Genomic DNA, 20388 nt, shown 5'->3' with positions numbered 1-20388 from the left:
TTGAAAGCGCGACGCGTCATATAGCGAAAATTCTGCGTCTTTTAGAAATTTTGTATTATCTCAGAAAGTATTTAACTAATTAACATACTGTAAAGGGCAAATCTTATCTCCATAATATCCTTGTGATTATTAAATAATTTAATTTAATAAGGATTTAAGTTTGTAGTATAAATAATGACGTAAATCTAAGTATATAAAATTAATATTTTTTAAAACACTAATCATCTGCTAAAATATAGAAGATAGATATATGGTGTCGCGGACTTTTTTGTAGAACTTTTAAAGGCACATAAAGCCTCCATACATTGATTTCAATTTTACACAATGGATAAGGCAGCGCAGAATAAGTCTGTTTATGAGGAATTTCGGTCCGACCTGTATGACAAAAACTATGATAACTCTGCTAATATATATGATATCTATATAAAATATAGTATAGCTCTCCGTAGCTCTCTAACGTAGCATTCTACTGGTGAAAGAATTTTTGAAATCGGATCAGTAGTTTCGAAGATTACCCCATTCAAAGAATGTTACAAACTTACAAACTTTACCTCAAAAATAAATGATGACACTAAGTTTATACTTTTAACAAACATACAACCAAAAATTTTTTAATAACCTTTACCTTGATTTTTCGTTTATTCTTAAGTTTAAAAACTAATGACTTACAAAATATAGAAAAGACAGTAAATGTTTTGATACAATCTTTTAGAACATATATTCAAAAATTCAACCGACTTCCAACTCAAAAATTAACCTAAACTTTTAGTTTAGGTTAATTTTTGAGTTGGAAGTCGGTTGAATTTTTTTTATTAAAATTTTTATTTTTTCATTTTCAGTGTTAGCATACCTATTGAGTGTGAACAAAAAATAATTAGCTAAAACGTTATTTTCTTATGATAAGTACCTAAGTCAATTTTATAAATACTGCCTTAACTCATATACAAAATTTCACTCCCCCTTTACCCGCACGTAATATGAATGACCAGAAGAACGTGAAAGGTATCATAACTAATGAGAAGTGGTCCTAACTGTCCTCCGTCTTCATCATCAGACCCCCTATGTAGTCACAATCCTTATGGGTGGAAAGTTCTCATCAATATAAAATTAATCTAGTCCAAATACAAGGTAGCTACTGTGAACCGTCGAGGAGTTCCCTTATCTCTCGTTCGTCTCAATCATCAGACCCTTAATACAGTCACAAACCATCTAGGTGGAAAGTTCTCATCCATAGAAATTAATCAAGCCCAAAGAAAAGGTAACTGCTGTAAATCGTTGACGAGTTCCATCGTCTGTGTTTCGGCTCCATCATCAGACCAACTCCAGACCTTCATAAAATTGTAATGGCTTAAAATACCTTATGGAAACACTAACAAATGCACTAGTCGTCTATACGATTTTCGAAAGTTTCCCTCGATTTCTCCAGGATGCCATCATCAGATCCTGACATGAAAAAAATGGGACCACACTGGCAACAAACCCTTTAAAACGAAAAATGAATTTTCAAAATCGGTTGATAAATGACGGAATTATCGCTGGACATACATAAAAAACATACATACAGCCGAACGTAGAACCTCCTCCTTTTTGAAAGTCGGTTAAAAAATTAGATTTTTAGGACAGTTGTTTCATCATCAGTTGTATAATTTGTAACTTAAAAGTTGTCTAACACTTTAAAAACTTGAAAAAAAAATCTGACGGTCGTTTATTGTTTCAAGTGTCAAGCTTATATTATTTAAAAAAAAAAATTTAAATCAATATTTAATACACGAAAAATATGATCACTGGAGCCACCCGCTTTCCAGCGATAACGCGGTCACGTTTAGCGTCCGCGCGGAACCCTACTTTAAATATTAAATCTATACTAATATTATAAAGAGGTAAAGTTTGTATGTTTGTAAGTTTGTAACATTCTTAAATTGGGTAATCTTCGGAACTACTGATCCGATTTCAAAAATTCTTTCACCAGTAGAATGCTACGTTATCGAGGAGTGCTATTTATAAGTATCGTATATATTAGCAGAGTTATCATGGTTTTTGTCATACAGGTCGGACCGAAATTCATCATAAACAGACTTATTCGCATTCGCTGCCTTATCCATTGTGTAGAATTGAAATCAATGTATAGAGGCTTTATGTACCTTTAAAAGTTCTACAAAAAAGTCCGCGACACCATATATCTATTTTCTAAATTTTGAGCACATTTAGTGTTTAAAAAAATATTAATTTTATATACTTAGGTTTATGTCATTATTTATACTACTAAACTTAGATCCTTATCAAAATAAATTATTTAATAATCACAATTCTAAAAGACGCAGAATTTTCTCTATATGACGCCTCGCGCTTTCAATTACGTAGTTCCCGTTCCCCTGTGAATATGGGGATCAAACATAGCCTATGACACTCGCAAATAACGTAGCTTTCTATTGGTAAAACAATTTTCCAAATCGGTCCAGTAGATCCAGAGATTACCTCCTAAAAGCACACAAACAATGCAATAGGGAAGGATAGGGGTAGGGTAGGTATAGGGTAGGGGGTAGGGTAAGATAAGTTAGGGGTAGGGAAGAAGTGCACATAAGTAAAAGAGAACCTTGACCGGGTCCGCTATTGAATATTATAATATTTTGAAAAATTTTGTTGGAAGGCATTTAAATAATTATGATCGATACTGAAGCCTAAAATATTTTTTTGTTATTTTTTGTCTGTCTGTCTGCCTTTTTTTGACCAGGCATCAAGCTGAGACCACTAAATGAATAATGAATTTAAATAAAACTGTGCCGGGTTTTTTTTATAGACCATAATACGAAGAATAATACGAAAAAAAATCAGAAACGGGTGAAGTAGGGGTAGAAAGTTTGTATGGAAAGTCCTTCATTTTTCTAGGTACATTTGTAAATGTAAAATGATTAGTGGACTATTTATTGGGTATCATTATTAAGCTTCAAAAATATAAATAGAAGGATGTGAAATAGGGGTTGAAAGTTGACATCGATTTTTACGCGGACGAAGTCGCGGGCGTCCGCTAGTAAAATATATTATCGATAGAGATCAAGTTTCAGAAGTTAATAGTTTTATTTTAAAATGTCCTCTACTTTAACAATCTTATTGTAAATATTCTCTAACACATACTTTGGGAGTAATTTTCATTAATTATACCCCTATTTTTAAAAATCTTTATTTGTTTATAACGTATAGGTGTGGGTCTAAAATTTTTGCCCATTTTTTAAGTGGTCATGACGAGTCGAATGATCTACCACACGTATCTTTATTCGCGGTATCAGTATTAAACACTGTTTAATATTTTGTTCACTGGCCTATTCATCAGTTTTCGGGGAAAAGTTTAGTTTCAATCTTTGATTATATATACGGTTTCAATGTATTTTCTTGATTAATTATTCCTACGTATAGCAAGGCAAGCTTATGCTGCTCGCGACATGGTTACAATGATCAGCCACAACAGAGAGCTGAACAATGCCGACTGCCGCGCAATGAACTTAACATTTCCATTATCTTCAGTTAATCATTGGAATGTGTAATCTCTCGATACTGGCGTCGTCAAATTGCGAAATATTATAGGTGTACAGTACGCAGGGCGCAGGGCCGCCGAATCAAAATCTATACTAATATTATAAAGCTGAAGAGTTTGTTTGTTTGTTTGATTGAACGCGCTAATCTCAGGAACTACTGGTCCGATTTGAAAAATTATTTCTGTGTTTGTTAGTCCATTTATCGAAGAAGGCTATAGGCTATATATTATCTCTGTATTCCTACGAGAACGGGAACCACGCGTGTAAAACCGCGCGGCGTCAGCTAGTTTATTGATAAATTGATAGAGAACGCTAAAGCAGTCGCTAAACCGTGCGATTAATGCGATGGTCGATGTTATCGGATGGGCATGCTACGAGTGTGATGCGTGCGGCGTGCGGCGTGCGGCGAGCGGCGAGCGGCGTGCGGCGGCAGGCAAAGGAAAGTCATCAACTTACGGGGCGCGGCGAGCGAGCATGCGACTCACCTGCAACAACGGACAGTACAGTTAGCATGTCGTCCGCCGACGGACCGTCCGCCGCCGTGCCGCAGGACGCCCTACGCGCGCTAGCGTGTCTACGTCGACGCCCGCCTCCTCGGGCTCGGCCGTGCTCGAGCACTGCGGTTATCGCTATCGGCCATAGATCGGCACGGCAGTGACGTCGCGCCACTCGTGCGGCGCGGCGCGGGGAGGGGGGCGGGGGCGGCACCTGCAGAAGCACGAGACCGTGTCGTCGAGGTCGAGCGGCAGCGCGGCGGGGCTCGGCAGCGGCGCGCGTCGGTCGGCGGGGCCGCCGGGGCGCCGCAGGATGGCCGCGGGCCAGCGGCGCGGGGCCTCGTCGCCGCTCATGCGGCCGGCGCTCGCGGGGGCGCGCCGCGCGAGACTGACGCCGCGCCCCGCCGCTGTCAGCGCCCGCGCCGCCCGCGAGTGGCGCGATGACGTTCGTCAGCCGAGCGTGCGGCGCGCGGAGTCGGAGGCGCTGCCTGTGCGTAGGCTCCGCGCTCGGCGCGTAATTGGATCACGCGGCGGCGAGACGGCCTCGCGCGAGCCGAGCGTGCTTAGTACAAATCTATCACGTGCTGTGCAATGTTTAGTGTATATTCGAAACAAAATATTTTTTCTGCTTGTTATTGAATTGAATTGTACGAGGTAAATTGGCGGTGATATTATTTGTATGTACCTATGTACTGTTTATTTACCAATTTTACGTTTTTGGGTTCCGAACCTCAAAAGAAAAAAACATAACTCAAATAGGATCACTTCGTTGTCCGTCTGTCGTGACCCTTTTTCTGAGAAAAATGTTTTTTTCCAAATTAACCTTTGGGACCTACTTCGAAATATACCCTTTACAACATATAAAGAATTATCGAAATCGGACCACATCGTAATACGTTACGCATAGTTTTACAATACAATTAATGGGAATACAATCAGTCATCTTCCGTTTTTCTACCCTTTGGGTTGAAATTATTTTTTAAAATTTATATTATAACTAGCGGATGCCCGCGACTTCGTCCGCGTGAAACTCGATGTAAATTTTCAACTACCGCTACCTTACCCCTACCCTACCTCTACCCTACCCCTACCCTACCCCTACTCTACCCCTACCCTACCCCTACCCTACCCTACCCCTACCCTACCCCTACCCTACCTCTACCCTACTCCTACCCTACCCTACCCCAACCCTACCCCTACCCTACCCTACCCCTACCCCGTTTTCTAATTATTTTTATTTTATTTTTATTTTTATTTTTATTTATTTTGGCAAAAACAGTCATTACAAAACAATATTACTAATTATAAGAAAATACAATCAAAATAGACAATACATTGCCGAAAAAGTACTTATAAATATAAAAAAGAGTTTGAACATCGGAAATAGTGAGTAGGTACAGAAGTTATAATCGAAGTATTATTATTGATATTTTTTAAAACATGCTTTTTTAATTACATCTAAAGAACTAAAACTTAGGTCTAAATGAGAAAATTCAACATTATATAATCTCATAGCTCGAGAAACGCAACAGTTGCGTGTATATTTTTTATAAAAGTAGGGAGGTGAAAATAAATTAAATTTACGGTTGGGGCGACTAGGAAGTTTAAATCGGTATGAAAAATTAATTTTAGATAGTAACCCGGGACAATCGATCATGCCGTTCATTACTTTATATAAGAATGTGATATCAAATTGCTTTCGTCGATTAAATAAGCTTAAAATACGATGATGCTTTAAGGAATTTTCATAGGAATCACAATGGAAGTTAAAACGAAAGTTTAAGGTTCTAATAAACTTACGTTGAACTTTTTCGATACGATCAATATGAAATTTGTAGAATGGGCTCCAAACTATGCAACAAAAGTCTAGTGTTGAACGAACAAATGCAAAGTACAATATTTTTAAAGTGATCGATTTACTAAATGGTTTAGTAGTTCGGTTAATGAAGCCCAAATTTCTGAATGATCGTTGTATTATTTTATCTATATGTAAGTTAAATGTAAGTTTATCATCTAAGAATACACCTAAGTCACGAATCTGGTTTACACGCATAAGAGTGTTATTACAAAGTTTATAATTAAATTTCAAAGGATATTTTTTTCTAGTAAAAGATATAATACTACATTTATCAGAATTTAGAAAAAGCTGATTACGTGCACAATAATCTAATAGATTATCGAGGTCTTCCTGTAACTTCTGACAATCAGCAATACATGTTACAGCTCTATATAGTTTTGTATCGTCAGCATATAGCAGATAATTACTATTAACAAGGTAGTCTCCTATGTCGTTTATGTATAATGAGAAGAGCACTGGGCCTAAATGGGAGCCTTGTGGAACGCCAGAAGGAACTAATAAAAATTTTGAGCGAAAACCTTTAAAACAAACAGCTTGACTACGATTTTTAATATAAGATTCAATCCATCTGAGCAGATTACCGTGAACTCCTAATTTCCAAAGCTTTTCTAAAAGTAAATCATGGTTAATTTTATCGAAAGCTTTGGAAAAGTCTGTATACACGGCATCTACCTGGATGTTTTTATCCATCGACCGAGATAAAAAATCTGTAAACATAATTAGGTTACTTTCAACACCACGAGACTTTATAAAACCATGTTGATTTTCGTTAACGTTATTCCGAATAGCTGAGGATAGTTGACTTGAAACTATTTTCTCGAGAAGTTTACCAAAAATACATAATTTAGAAATCGGTCTATATTGAGTGATAAGGTGTTTTTGTGTATTTTTAGGTATAGGAGTAATAAGAGCTTGTTTCCAAATATTGGGGAATATACCGGATTCTATAGAAGCTCGAAAAATATAAGAAATAGGTTAATTATTATTTATATGAACTTTATTCAATAACAATAAAGCTCAAATTGACTACGTTTTAGTTACAAATCATTTGTATGTATAGTTTTTAATTAACAAATAAAATATAAGGGTTGATCGTAGAGGGGTGAAAATTTAGGGTTGTATGTATTTTTGTATGCTGTGTCATAAAAAAATAAAAACAAAAAATTTTGCCTAAAAAATAAAAAAAAAAATTTAGGGGTGGACTACCCTTAACATTTAGGGGGATGAAAAATAGATGTTGGCCGATTCTCATACCTACTGAATATGCACAAAAAATTTCATCAAAATCGGTCGAGCCGTTTCGGAGGAGTTCAATGTCGAACACCGCGACACGAGAATTTTATATATTAGATGATCCATTGTCGGAATATATCCTTTCTAGAGTTATTTAAATCGGACTACTTAATAAAAAGTTATGCTTGGTATTACACTAAAATTAATGGGTAAACAATCAATCATACCTTGTTTTCTTACTCTTAGAGTTGAAATAGATCTTTTCAATGTATATGTATAGGACCATGTACAAATGTACCCTTCGGTCAACGCAATATAAAGTTATGCTTGGTTTTACACGAAAACAGGGGACGATTGATTGTTTACCCATTAATTTTAGTGTAAAACTAAGTAACACTTTTTATTGAGTGGTCCGATTTTGATAATTCTTTTTTTATTACAAAGGGTATATTCCGAAGATAGTCTCATATAAATATAAAAAAACAATTCGAAACCTAAAGCTAAGAAAATGGTAAAAAAATGGTGAAAATGGATGACTGATTGTCGGCCCATTAATTAGACCATTGGCACCGCCATGAAAGTGATCAATAGATAGAAAATATTATAATATAATATTCTTTTTCGCTTATCAGTTTTCTGTATACGTTTGTATTTTTGAAGTCGGTAGTATTTTAAAATTATTTTTGATATAAATTGCATAGATATTTTTTAACAATATAAATCATTTCGCACCAAAACATTTCTGATTTTAAATAGCATAAAAAAACATGACTTTAAAAAAAAAAACATCAAAATCGGAGCTGTTTCTGAGGACTTCCTGAATATGCTTGTTTTATGTATTATTTGACTCTATTATAGCGTTCATTTTGATCACACAAATTTCCTCATCCACTTCTTTTATAGCGTCATTGTGATTAGCTGAATCAGTTTATTTACTTTATTGCGTTGTATGTTGTTCATCTTGCAAACCACCACTCACTTGTGAACTGCACTCGAACAAATTTTTGGACAGTAGCAAGTAGTTTAGTACGTTACTCGACTAAAATGTTAAAGTAGTCCGAACTAGGCTTTAGAGCTGTGAAATACTTAATCAAACTTCTAAGCCAACACAATCAAAAGATACGGTTATGCTGCAAATTTTCTGACACTCGCAAAATAATCAAAACCTACAGGGTACTTCTGAAATTTAGTAGGAAGCAACGATTTGATCATAGATAGAGGAAGAATTGCAAAAAGCATACATGTTTAGTTACATCCGACGACATTTTAAAATATATGTTGCGTGCCTGCAGAAGCGCCGCAAAAAGTGATTCTACTTTAGCTACTCATTCGTCATCAACCCATATTCGGCTCACTGCTGAGCTCGAGTCTCCTCTCAGAATGAGAGGGGTTAGGCCTGCAGATAATTAAGATAATTCTCTGTTATGCAGGTTTCCTCACGATGTTTCACCGATTGAGACACGTGATATTTAATTTCCTAAAATGCACACAACTGAAAAGTTGGAGGTGCATGCCCCGGACCGGATTCGAACCCACACCCACCGGAATCGGAGGCAGAGGTCATATCCACTGGGCTATCACAGCTCTTTAAGTGCCGTGATATTAAGAAATTAAATTTCACGTGTCTCAATCGGTGAAGGAAAACATCGTGAGGAAACCTGTACACCAGAGAATTTTCTTAATTCTCTGCGTGTGTGAAGTCTGCCAATCCGCATTGGGCCAGCGTGGTGGACTATTGGCCTAATCCCTCTCATTCTGAGAGGAGACTCGAGCTCAGTAGTGAGCCGAATATGGGTTGATGACGACGACTTTAGCTACTCACCTGAGCGCATACATGCACAATTTTATGTTTACTTACATTATATTTATGCGTGTAATTATAGTTTTTACACTTTTTGTACACAAAATAATAAGCGCGTTCCACCATAGACTGCATCATCGCTTGCTGTCAAGCATGATTGCTGCCGCGTTAGCCTATACAATGTAACAAGAAAAAAAAGAAACATAACTCGACATTTTAGACAACATTTTGCTATTATTCGTTTATACCTTTCGTTGTTTACTGTAGTGCAGTGCCGTTAGACTTAATAAGGATTCCGTTTTTGTACGTACGTTCGGAACCCTAAAAATGGTAAAACCTCGGAATCCACAGCTAATCATCAATTAATTTTTATATAAACTTTGGAAATGTGTTTTTAATAGTGTATAGAAAACTGTTAAAAATGAGCAATCTCAATTTTTTTTTAATTAAAATAATAATTTTTTTTAAGTTCTCTTTCATTTATTGTTTCACCCGCGTAGTTCCCGCATTTTCGTGAAAATACAAGAATAAAATATAGATTATAACACTTACAAATAACGAGGCTTTCTAGTGGTAAAAACAATTTCAAAATCAGACCTCTCATTAAAAAATTATGCTCGGCATTACATTAAAATTATGCTTGGAATTACATTAAAATTATGCTTGGAATTACATTAAGATTATGCTTGGAATTACATTAAAATTATGCTTGGAATTACATTAAAATTATGCTTGGAATTACATTAAAATTATGCTTGGAATTACATTAAGATTATGCTTGGAATTACATTAAAATTATGCTTGGAATTACATTAAAATTATGCTTGAAATTACATTAAAATTAAGGGGTAAATCTTGTCACCCCTTTTTTTTCTAAATTATGGTTGGAATTGTTTTTCCAAATATAAAAAGTGATTTTATATTGTAATTAATGGGTAAAAATTCAATCATCCCCTGTTTTCCTACCTTTAGGGTTGGAATTGTTTTTCCAAATTTATATGGAACCATCTTCTAAAAATGTATGTATGTGTATATGTGATATTTTTTATACTTTATATTAATTTTGATATGAGTCAACTATCTTATTCAAATATATCAATTCATATAACAACGTGATAACATCAAATTAATTATTATTTATTTTGAAAATTATTTTTTTGTTTTGAAGGGTTTAATTCCAGGATGGTCCCATTTTTTTCATGTCAGGATCTGATGATGGCATCCTGAAGAAATTACATAAATCCTGAATGGCATCCTGAAGAAATTACATAAATCCTGAATGGCATCCTGAAGAAATTACATAAATACAAGTGTAATTGTGTTTGTTTAGTGCTTTTGATTGATATATTCTAGGAAGATTTAGTAAAATAAAGTTTAATTCGTACGTGAATAAAAATGTCAAATATACGTAGATTTCTATATTTGTTATTCTGAGACTCGAGCGATCGAGTTATCTAGTACAAAATTCTGCCCCTCGCTACTGGACTGTATTAGGGGTTTGGTGATGAAGATGAAGAAGAGTCAAGTCTTTCAGAAACGGCTTAAAACATGACACTTTATTGGCACCGCCTTCAAACTGATCAGAAGGTAGCACATAGGTAAAATGTTATTTTTTGCATTTTAGTTTAGGTTAATTTTTGAGTTGGAAGACGGTTGATTTTTTTTTATTAAAATTCATTTTTATATATTTTTTTCAATAAATTTTGTAATACACTAATATTGTAAAAGTGAAAAGGTTATAATAGTGACTGATACGAGTGAAAATTTAACTCCGATTAAATTAAAACAACAAGTAATTGACAGCGAATTGGACTTTTTACCGGCAAAGTCGAGAGAAAATAACTAAAAGCTTATGATTACACATCTTGTATTTTTTCGCTATTGAGGTGAAAAAATTATGTAGGTATCACACGAGAGCAAAGTATTTGTCTTTTGTGCCTTTGAATCCCTCATTACGCTATGGATATGGAACTCGACACTCGACGAACAAATTTAAACTTTGCTCACTTGTTGAACAAATAACTATTTTTGTCTTTTTAAACTCTCTCTCCGTAAGAACCATCCTCTTTCTTCAAGGAGTATTCTAAAAAAAAGCATTAGCGAAATTGTTTCAGCCGTTCTCGAGCTTTGCGATTAAGAAGATTCAAAATTCATTTTATATATATACAGGATGTCCCGTAATTAATGGATTAAATGCAAATGGTAGATACAGCACCTAGTTATCTAAATCTAATTTGAATAGTTTTCCCAAAAGCTCAAGTTATATTTTTTTTCGGATTTTTCTATCTTGAATCCAATTTTCCAAGTTCAAAAACGGATTTTTCAAGTTTTTCCAATGCTGTAGCTGCTGTAATTAAGATTTTAAAGATCTAATTTTTGTTATACATTATGGAATAAATTACCAACATACTACATTTAAAAAAATTGTCCTGTAAAAAAATGTATGGACCTGAAATGTACCATCATTTTAAAAACTTGTACTTAATTAAGTAATTAAATAACTCGTAATTGAGGTTTGTATATTGGTATAAAACTTGTGTTAACTCCTTGTAGTTACAAAGTGGCTAGTAAAAATGTATGGGGGGTGCTGAATTTTCAATACCAGAAAAAGATTTTAAAGTGTACACATTCCAAATTTTTTCTTCCAAGCTACAGATGTGTGAGTAAGCAAGTAAGTGAGTAAAAAAAATAAATCAGTTTTTTTCAATACCAAGTCAATACAAATGACTGTATTAATAAATTTAGGCAAGTAGGCAGATATTTTTATTCATTTGGAAGAAATAAAGTCAGAATGTGCACATGAAAAACATGCTCATTTGATAAGATGTAAGACATTATTCTTAAACACTTCTTCACAATTGCTATTTGAATTCTGAAAGGGGTTGATTATGTAAAAATCGTTACTTATTAAAATTTGTTTAAAAATAATTTACATTGAATCACAGTATAAGCAGTTGAATTGAAAAAGAAGTGTAGGTAATTTTATAATTTGAAAATTGTAACAATATCTACTAGTTACTTGGAGAAAAATGAACCAACGAGTAGAACACAATAGCAAGTGAGATTTCTTACATCTTTAGAAACCTCATTAATATATAAATATACTATATATACTATAAATATACTATATATTTAATAATTGTATTGATTGTGGTGTGTTTCCTGACTTGATGAAGCATAGCAAAGTAATTCCGTTGTTTAAATCAGGTAGTACTACTACCCCAGTAATTATAGACCGGTATCAGTACTACCCACCTTCAGCCAAATTTTCGAGAAGCTCATGTTAAATCAGTTACTTGGTTATTTTAGTGTCAATAATCTATTGCACACTAAGCAGTTTGGTTTTACAAGGGGTCGCTCAACAACCAACGCAGGTGTTGAGTTACTTCAACATATCTTTGAAGCCTGGGAAGAGTCACAAGATGCATTAGGCGTTTTTTGTGATTTATATATGATAAACCTGGCTGAGTTTGCTGTGGACTCTTCTCGGACGCGAAGGCACGTTTGGAACCCTCGTAACTTTAATTTTAAGTTTTCGAATAATTATTATCACCATTATCTTAAGTTTAATATTATTACCTGACGTTTCGTAAGAGCTTGTAAACTAAGCCTAATTGAAATAAATGAATTTTGACTTGACTTTGACTTTACTGCCTAGTACATTTTTTTTTCATTGTGACCATCAAAAGTACATGCAATAAAAATACTTAGGCTCAATGTGAGTTTTGGGAAAAACTCACATTGTAGAAGAAAAAACCAACATTTCATGTAATTTTTCAGCACATGGTATGACTAAACTGCATTGAAGGTAGGGATTTTTTTTTGTACAAAAACCAATGTAACTTTAAAACTAACATATATTGCGTTATTTTAGTGGGCCTGGATGTCAGCTATAAGCCTGTAAAGTATGTCGTAATATTTACAGGACACAGTAAATGTCAGTTGAAAAGTAGATAGTATATATTATTCAAACTAGTATTGATTAATCTATATTAATATTATAAAGCTGAAGAGTTTGTTTGTTTGATTGAACGCGCTAATCTCAGGAACTACTGGTCCAATTTGAAAAATACTTTCAGTGATAGATAGCCCATTTATCGAGGAAGGCTATAGGCTATATTACATTTTCAAAAAAATTAGGCATCCTTCCTGAATCTCCAATTATGTAACCCAAGGTGTACAAAAGTTTTGGTTACATGGTATGCACTGCAAAAACTATTGATGTTAGAATAAAATATTGCAGATCACATCATTTTCTACAAAAAATGTCGTGACAGCATATATCTATCTTCTATATTTTAGCAGATATAGAACCTTTTGTATTTTAACAAATTATTTAAATAATATACTAAGGTTTGCGTCATTATTTACATAACTTAACTTAAATCGTTATCAAAATTAATTATTTTATAATCAAGAGGATATTATAGAGATAAGATTTGCGTTTTACAGGTTGTTAATTAGTCATATAGTTTCGGAGATAATACAAAATTTGTAAAAGACACGAAAATGCCGCTAAATGACGCCCCGCGGTTTCATCCACACAGTTACGGTTCCCGAACACAGAACAACACGGAGGAATAAATTGCCTGACACTCGCATATAAAGTGGCGTAGTAGCTTCTGACGACCTCCGTGGCGTATACGCGGTGGATTTACAAGACGGAGGTCCTGGGTTCGGCCCCCGGCTGGGCCGATTGAGGTTTTCTTAATTGGTCTAGGTCTGGCTGGTGGGCGGCTTCGGTCGTGGCTAGTTACCACCCTACCGGCAAAAGATGTACCGCCAAGCGATTTAGCGTTCGGTACCGGTAGAAGCCGAAAGGGGTTTGGATTGTCTTCCTACACAATTAAAATATTACATATGCTGTCGTCCATTTTGTGACATCTCTAACACATTAAACGTCAAACTAAATGTTAAGTAATAGTTTTGTCAAATGCTCCATTTGTAAGGGATTTATTATAGTGATGTCATAAAACAGTCGAAATATTGACGGTCATGGCCGACAGGCATTTTGGCTTGAATTTTCAAAAATATATTTAAAAACTAAAGTTTTCATGTAATCGTGTCTCAAAAAAATATGAAAAACAAAAATTCAATCAAGTACAACAATAATGAACAATTTAAGACCATTTCAAAAAAAGTGTCAACTGACCTATTATGTATTTTAAACTGCAAGGATGGATAAAGGTGTGTGTTACATGGATAGCTTAAAAAGTATCCATAATAACTTAGAAAGATGTGATAGATGGGACTTTTTAGAAAGAATTTTCATGTATGTCTGTCCTGTGTAAATAAAAAATAAAATAAGTAGTTGTAATAATATCTTTTAACTGTTCTTTTTTTAAACACTGAACATATTTTTCAGTCAACATCCTAATTATTAATTATGTAAGGAGTGTGTTAGTGCTATATTTGTACACCATACATGTGTTGTTTAGGACATGCCCCCGGATGGACGGAATGGACTTTTTAAAACTAAAAGTGACAGAAGCAAGTTCCAATGTATTTATTAATTCTGTGTAGAACAATTATTGAAGAAATTACTTTACTGATGAATCTCTCTTTTACAAACGGAAACCCAACCATTACTTAATTTCTGACTATGCAAAGCTGAGACAATAGCTCGTAATTCTCAGTATCTGAAGTAGATTGATGACTACAGAGTCATGGACACTACTTTCAGAGTTTTTTTTTAAAGTGAGCAGCACAACACTTTGTTTTAATATTTGGATTATGTGACAGTTATGGTCTAAAATCTGGCATAAGAAATATATACACTCATCTGTTATTTACAATCGCACATTGCAAATAGGTTGCCCAGTTCAATTGCAGCCAACACATTATTCATACAAAATCTAGCAAACTATGAACTATACTACAGCCTGTCTTGATGAATACTGTTTACCAACAAACAAATTAAAAATGAGGGTATAAATCACTAGTCATTTCACACCTAATAATAATTATAATTAACTTGTTCTTAAATTAATGAAAATAAATTTGATTAATAAGCTTAGAACAATTGGATATGATCAATATATTTTATATAACATTTTAATAACAAACCATACATAATATAGAATAAATAAGTTATGAAATGACATGCGTTTTCTACCTTCATTTCTAATTTCTTTGTTGGTAAACAGTATTCATTAGGAACAGCTGTAGTATAGATGATTCATGGCATGATGGCAACCTTTTTATTTCTCTTTGGATCTGCGATCAGTCATTAGACTTTGAGCAGGTGAGTTGTGTGACTTTAGGGCGGTTTCTGACAGGAGAGCCATAGCTCTGCTGTCAACTAGGGCAAGAATCATTTAATTAATATTTTTTTATTTTTTTTTATTTTGTATAAGCAAATGCTTGGCTGCAATCACGCCTGATGGTAAGCGATGATGCAGCCTATGGTGGAACACGGTTGCTTAAAAGATGCCTATTCACTCTTGACTTGTAGATACCCATGTTGTAGGTGCAGAAAACAAAAGCTGAAAGAGCATTCCACATCTTTGCAGAGCGTATAAGAAAAGAGGACTAAAACTATAAGTAAAACTATAAGAAATGTAAACAGTAATTGTTATCAATTGTAAATTATAATACTGTATGACTTTTTCAAAAGAGCAACTGTTGGGTTTCTTGCCGGTATCTTCTCAGCAGAACCTGCCTTCCGAACCGGTGGTAGAATCTTTACAAATAGTCAACTGACGTGTCAAAAGTGCTTGTAAACTGAGCCTACTTGAAATAAATGATTTTTGATTTGATTTGATTTAGGAACTAAACCGCTTAGTATGCGACCGAGGAAAATCGATGACGTAGCAGTGTAGATGTCTGCGATGCCTAGCAGTCCTGTGTTAGAACGGCGAAAGTGGCACAAGATCAAACAGTTCCTGAGCGCACTCCCCGAAATATATCTTGTAGAACACTGATAGACAGGCAACCTTTCGGCGATGCTCTAAGCTATGAAGTTTAGAGTTTGATAATGCCTCATTGCCAATGAGCCTTCTAGCACATTTATCCACTGAATCCAAAGCAGCAAGCTGATATTTGGCAGAACCATCCCAGAAGTGGCAGCAGTACTCCATACACGACCTAACTTGAGCTTGATATAAGGATAGAAGCTGTTCTGGTGTGAAATACCTCTTCACTTTATTAAGGATGCCAAGTTTTCTAAGCTTGCCAAGTTAATCTGACCACAATTTAACTAGGCAACCTATTTGCAATGTGTCAATGTGAATATTTTCTGTTATTTATTTCTTAACCCAATGAAATAACAAATAAGGGCATATATTTCTTATGCCAGATCTCATACCATTAAGTATTTTTATATAATATATTATTTGTTAACAGACTTGTGTATTGTCTATTAAAAACAATAAATTCATATTGGAAATATTTGCCGGACGTGGATGCCGTGGCAGTAGCAGCATCAGCAGCCAGTTATTGATGTGCATTGTACATCTTCATCTACTATTCACAGTCATCGCAGTGGCTCTAGTGCATCCACTGCATCACAACACGAGCACAGCATCAGCCGCCACGTGCAGGGCACTCACGAGTGGCACTGGCACTGGCCAGCAGGGGAGAGGTAGAGAAAGCAAACAGTGGGAGGCGCTCGCGCTCCCGCCGGCGGCTGCGACTCACCCCATGAACCAGTCGACTGTGTCCCGCAGGTACTCCGGCAGGCGCTCCAGCTTGTCGGATTGATGCGCGCGACGGAACGGAACCGAGTATTCGCGGAGTTCGGCGCGCACAGTCCTGCGCTGGTTAGCCACACGACAGCACTGCCAGTCCCATCACCTTTACCGAAGGCTCAAACCGACTTATGATAACTGTTAACTTTAAAATACTGTTAACTAGAGCGTGTCAGTCACCGAAACAGAGTCTCCGTCCGAGCACAGCTGAGTCTAGCTCGCCATGTTGCGCAACTTCGACTTCATCACGAACTACAAGGTCGGAATACAGCGACGCTGTACTCGCAAAACGATATTCGGTTGGAAAACATAAAAGTTAATTCCGAGGAAATTACAAGGTATTGAAGACCAAATTATTAACAACGACATTTATGGACTAACCGACTAAATAAAAAATAAATACATATTTAGTGAAATTATTACGTTGGCAGAACTGAAAACTGAAAATTGAAATAAATAAATTGACTTTGACATTAGAACAGACTATTTTGACATTTAATTTTTTTATCAAATGTTTTGACATTTTCGAGTTCTTACTTTTTTGAGACAACTTTTTTTGTAGTTCAAAGGTAGCATTCAAACTGGGAAAATAATGTTTGGTCGTCCGCGTCGGCTAGTCTTCATAATATATATCAATGCGAAAGGTCAATCTCTCGAGAAAACCGCTTAACATACAAAGATGAAAATTGGCAGGGAGGTAGTCTATAGTTAGTGAGTATCCTGTATCCGCTAAGAACGAATTTTGTGATATCCGAAGAGGTCTAGAGGCTCTCGCAAATTTGTATGAAAGTTCCTCATTCTTTAAGCGTCAAAATTGAAATTTGGCAGGGAGATGGTTTTTAGTTGGTAGGTGTCTGTTACAAACCAATTTTGCGACAGAGCCTGATTAAGGAGGTCTAAAGGCTCTCGCAAATTTGAATGAGAGTTCTTGATTTTTTATGCTAAAAACTTAAAATTTGGCAAGGAGGTATTTATTGTTTGTAGACGTTAGTTACAATCTAATTTCGTGAATTTTTTATATATATATATATATATATATATATATATATATATATATATAATGATAATTATTTCACATAAATGTGATAGTTGTAATAAAAGCTTGATTGTGTTTCTATAAATAAAATATAATTGTTATTTACAATATTTTACATTAAATTATTAAATTAAATACTAAACTAAAACTTACCTATAAATAAAATATAAAAACAACATTCAACGCTATTATTTACATTTACTTTATATTTTAATAAAAATTTTAATGTTTTGCTAATAAGTCAAAAATAATATATCGAATATTTCAAATGTGACAATGTCATGAAAAAAAAGTACCAAAAAGAAATAATATTAAAGAGGTTTTCTTTTTACATCTCCCCCCCTTAAAAAAGAACTTTATCTAAATAATGTTCTCTAATTTATAATTGTTCTCTCATTAAGAACAGGATACAGTTTTGTGATATGATAAAAGTTTGATTCCGCTTTTTTGTGGCCGGTATCAACTTCATAGATTGAATTGGAAATCCTTTGTACAATTTTGAACGGTCCAATTCTTAATTCATCGGTTTTCTTTCTATTTAAACGATTTCCGTTTTCTACATATACTCTATCTCCTATTTTCAATATATATTCTTGCCTATTCTGGTCGAATATTTTTTTATTATAATTGTGAGATTTTAGTGTGTTTTCCAGAGCTAGTTTTCTGTCTCTTTCTAGATCGTCTTTAGTGTATCTTGATTTCAGTTCATTTGGCAAAATATTCACATTTTCTCCTTCTAAAAGGTATTTTGGAGCAAATTTCGTAACAGTGTGTTCTGTTTCATTATATTTTTCTACACATTTTTGCGCAATTGTACTCCATGCTGTTTTATTCTGATTTTCATTAATCTTACACCTTATTTTATTGACTAATGTTTGATTTAGCCTTTCATTAAGTCCATTTGAAAAAGGTGTATCCACAGCAGTGAAAATCATTTTTATATTTTCCTGGTTCAGAAATTCTTTGAATTCCTTGGAATTGATACCAGGGTATTGGTCTGTTAATACCATATCTACTTTGTAAGTTTCTGTAACATTTTTCATTAGTTTAATAAAATCTGTAGAGCTTTGTGTCTTGGATGTAGAAATATAAGCATATCTTGTGAAATGATCAACTAAAAGATGTAAGTATTTTTTTGTTGATCGTAATCCTCCAAAACCGCCAATGGTATCAATTGATACAATGTGAAAAGGTTGTGTTGCAGGACCTAAATGAGACATTAAACCATATTTCGATTTCTTCCTTGATTTGTTTTTAATACAAGTTTCACATTCATCACACATTTCTTTAATGTTTTTGATGAAATTTTTTGCTGTATAAAATGGTGTTAATTTATTTATCATGTGGGTCCTCCCAATGTGACAATAACTAACGTGAACATCTTTTATAAGATTTATGCTCATCTCTTCTGATAATATAATCTTTTCCCGTCTTTTATTCTTTTTGTAGTAAATTCCATTTTTGTTAATAAGTTTTTGTTTTTGCAGGTCTTGATTTCTATATTGGTCATTCTTTATATCTTGTAGACTTATTAAATTTACAACTTTTAAACAATCATCTCTGTTTTCGTGTGGTTCTAAAACTGGGTTTCTGCTTAAGCAGTCGGCTTCCTGGTTGGATTTTCCTGGGTTATATTTTATCTTGAAATTATATTGAGATAAATAATACATCAAATCTCCTAGTTCCTCATCAGTCCTTGATTTAATGTTCATATTTTCTAATGGTTTATGATCTGAATATACAATAAATTCTTTTCCCATAAGCCAGTGTTGCCAATATTTTATAGATTCTTTTATTGCTAGGCACTCTAGATATATAGCTTTCTTCTTTTTTTGAGTTTCAGTTAACTTTTTTGAGAAATAAGCAACTGGTCTTATATCCTGATTTTTATCTTTTTGTTTCAAAACCGCTCCTACACCCTTTATACTAGCGTCTGTATAAATGTATATTGGTAGTCCTGGGTCAAAAATATTTAAAACTGGTTTTGAACATAATAATGTTTTTATTTTATCAAATGCTTCTTGACATTCTGCAGTCCATATGAATTTCACATCTTTTCTTAATAAATTGTGTAATGGATCTAAAATAATTGCACTGTGTGGTATGAATTTATGATGAAAATTAACTTTTCCTAAGAATTGGCGTATATTTTTTTTTGTTTTTGGAAGTGGAAAGTTTTTTACAGCAGACAAATAATCTTTCAAAGGCCTTACTGAATTATTTTCTATTATGTGACCCAAATATTTTGCGTATTTTTCCGCAAAAGTACATTTTGAAAATTTCAGTTTTAAGCCTTCCTTTAGTATTGCCTCAAGTAACTTAGATATATGTAATATATGTTCTCCAAAAGTTTTAGAAAAAATTAAAATGTCATCTATAAAGTTTACTGCAAAACCAGAAAGTTCGTATTTTCTTATAATATTTCCCAATATTCTTTGAAAAATGGCAGACGCAGTCTTTAATCCAAACGGAAGACACGTCCATTGAAAGTGTCCTTCTTGTGTAACAAAGCCAGTTTTGTACCTGTCTTCTATTTTCAAAGGAATTGACCAAAAGGCTGAATTTATGTCAAAAGTAGAAAAATATTCGCAATTCACAGCTTTGATCATTAAATCTTCAATCAATGGAAATGGTTGTGATTGGGGAATAACAATTTTGTTCAATTCTCTAAAATCTATACATAGCCTTGTTCTCTTACCATCTTCCTTTTTATATGCTAAAGTAACTGGGGCAGCAAATGGGCTATAA

At 34.2% G+C, this 20388-nt stretch overlaps 1 protein-coding gene across 9 annotated transcripts in view; it reads right to left on the bottom strand.

Moving 5' to 3' along the window:
* The window catches only part of LOC112051181 (MOB kinase activator-like 2), a 43733-nt gene extending 26684 nt beyond the window's left edge, over positions 1–17049 (bottom strand). For 2 of the 9 annotated variants that reach the window (XM_052881911.1, XM_024089710.2), the window contains exon 1: positions 4239–4371. Coding sequence is in view for 3 of the 9 variants with exons in the window: in XM_052881909.1 (XP_052737869.1) it covers positions 4239–4378 (140 nt within the window). In the remaining 6 variants the exon portion in view is untranslated. Of the gene's footprint in view, positions 1–3986; positions 4395–16388; positions 16410–16554 lie in introns of those variants that run through there. The other 7 variants (XM_024089708.2, XM_024089707.2, XM_024089709.2 and 4 more) reach the window with 7 other exon arrangements.
* Between the last annotated feature and the right edge of the window lie 3339 nt (positions 17050–20388).

The sequence above is a fragment of the Bicyclus anynana genome, chromosome 6 (assembly GCF_947172395.1).
Source record: "Bicyclus anynana chromosome 6, ilBicAnyn1.1, whole genome shotgun sequence".
NCBI lineage: Eukaryota > Metazoa > Arthropoda > Insecta > Lepidoptera > Nymphalidae > Bicyclus > Bicyclus anynana.
Note: the sequence above shows the minus strand (reverse complement) of the source record. Positions and strands in the feature narration are given on the sequence as shown.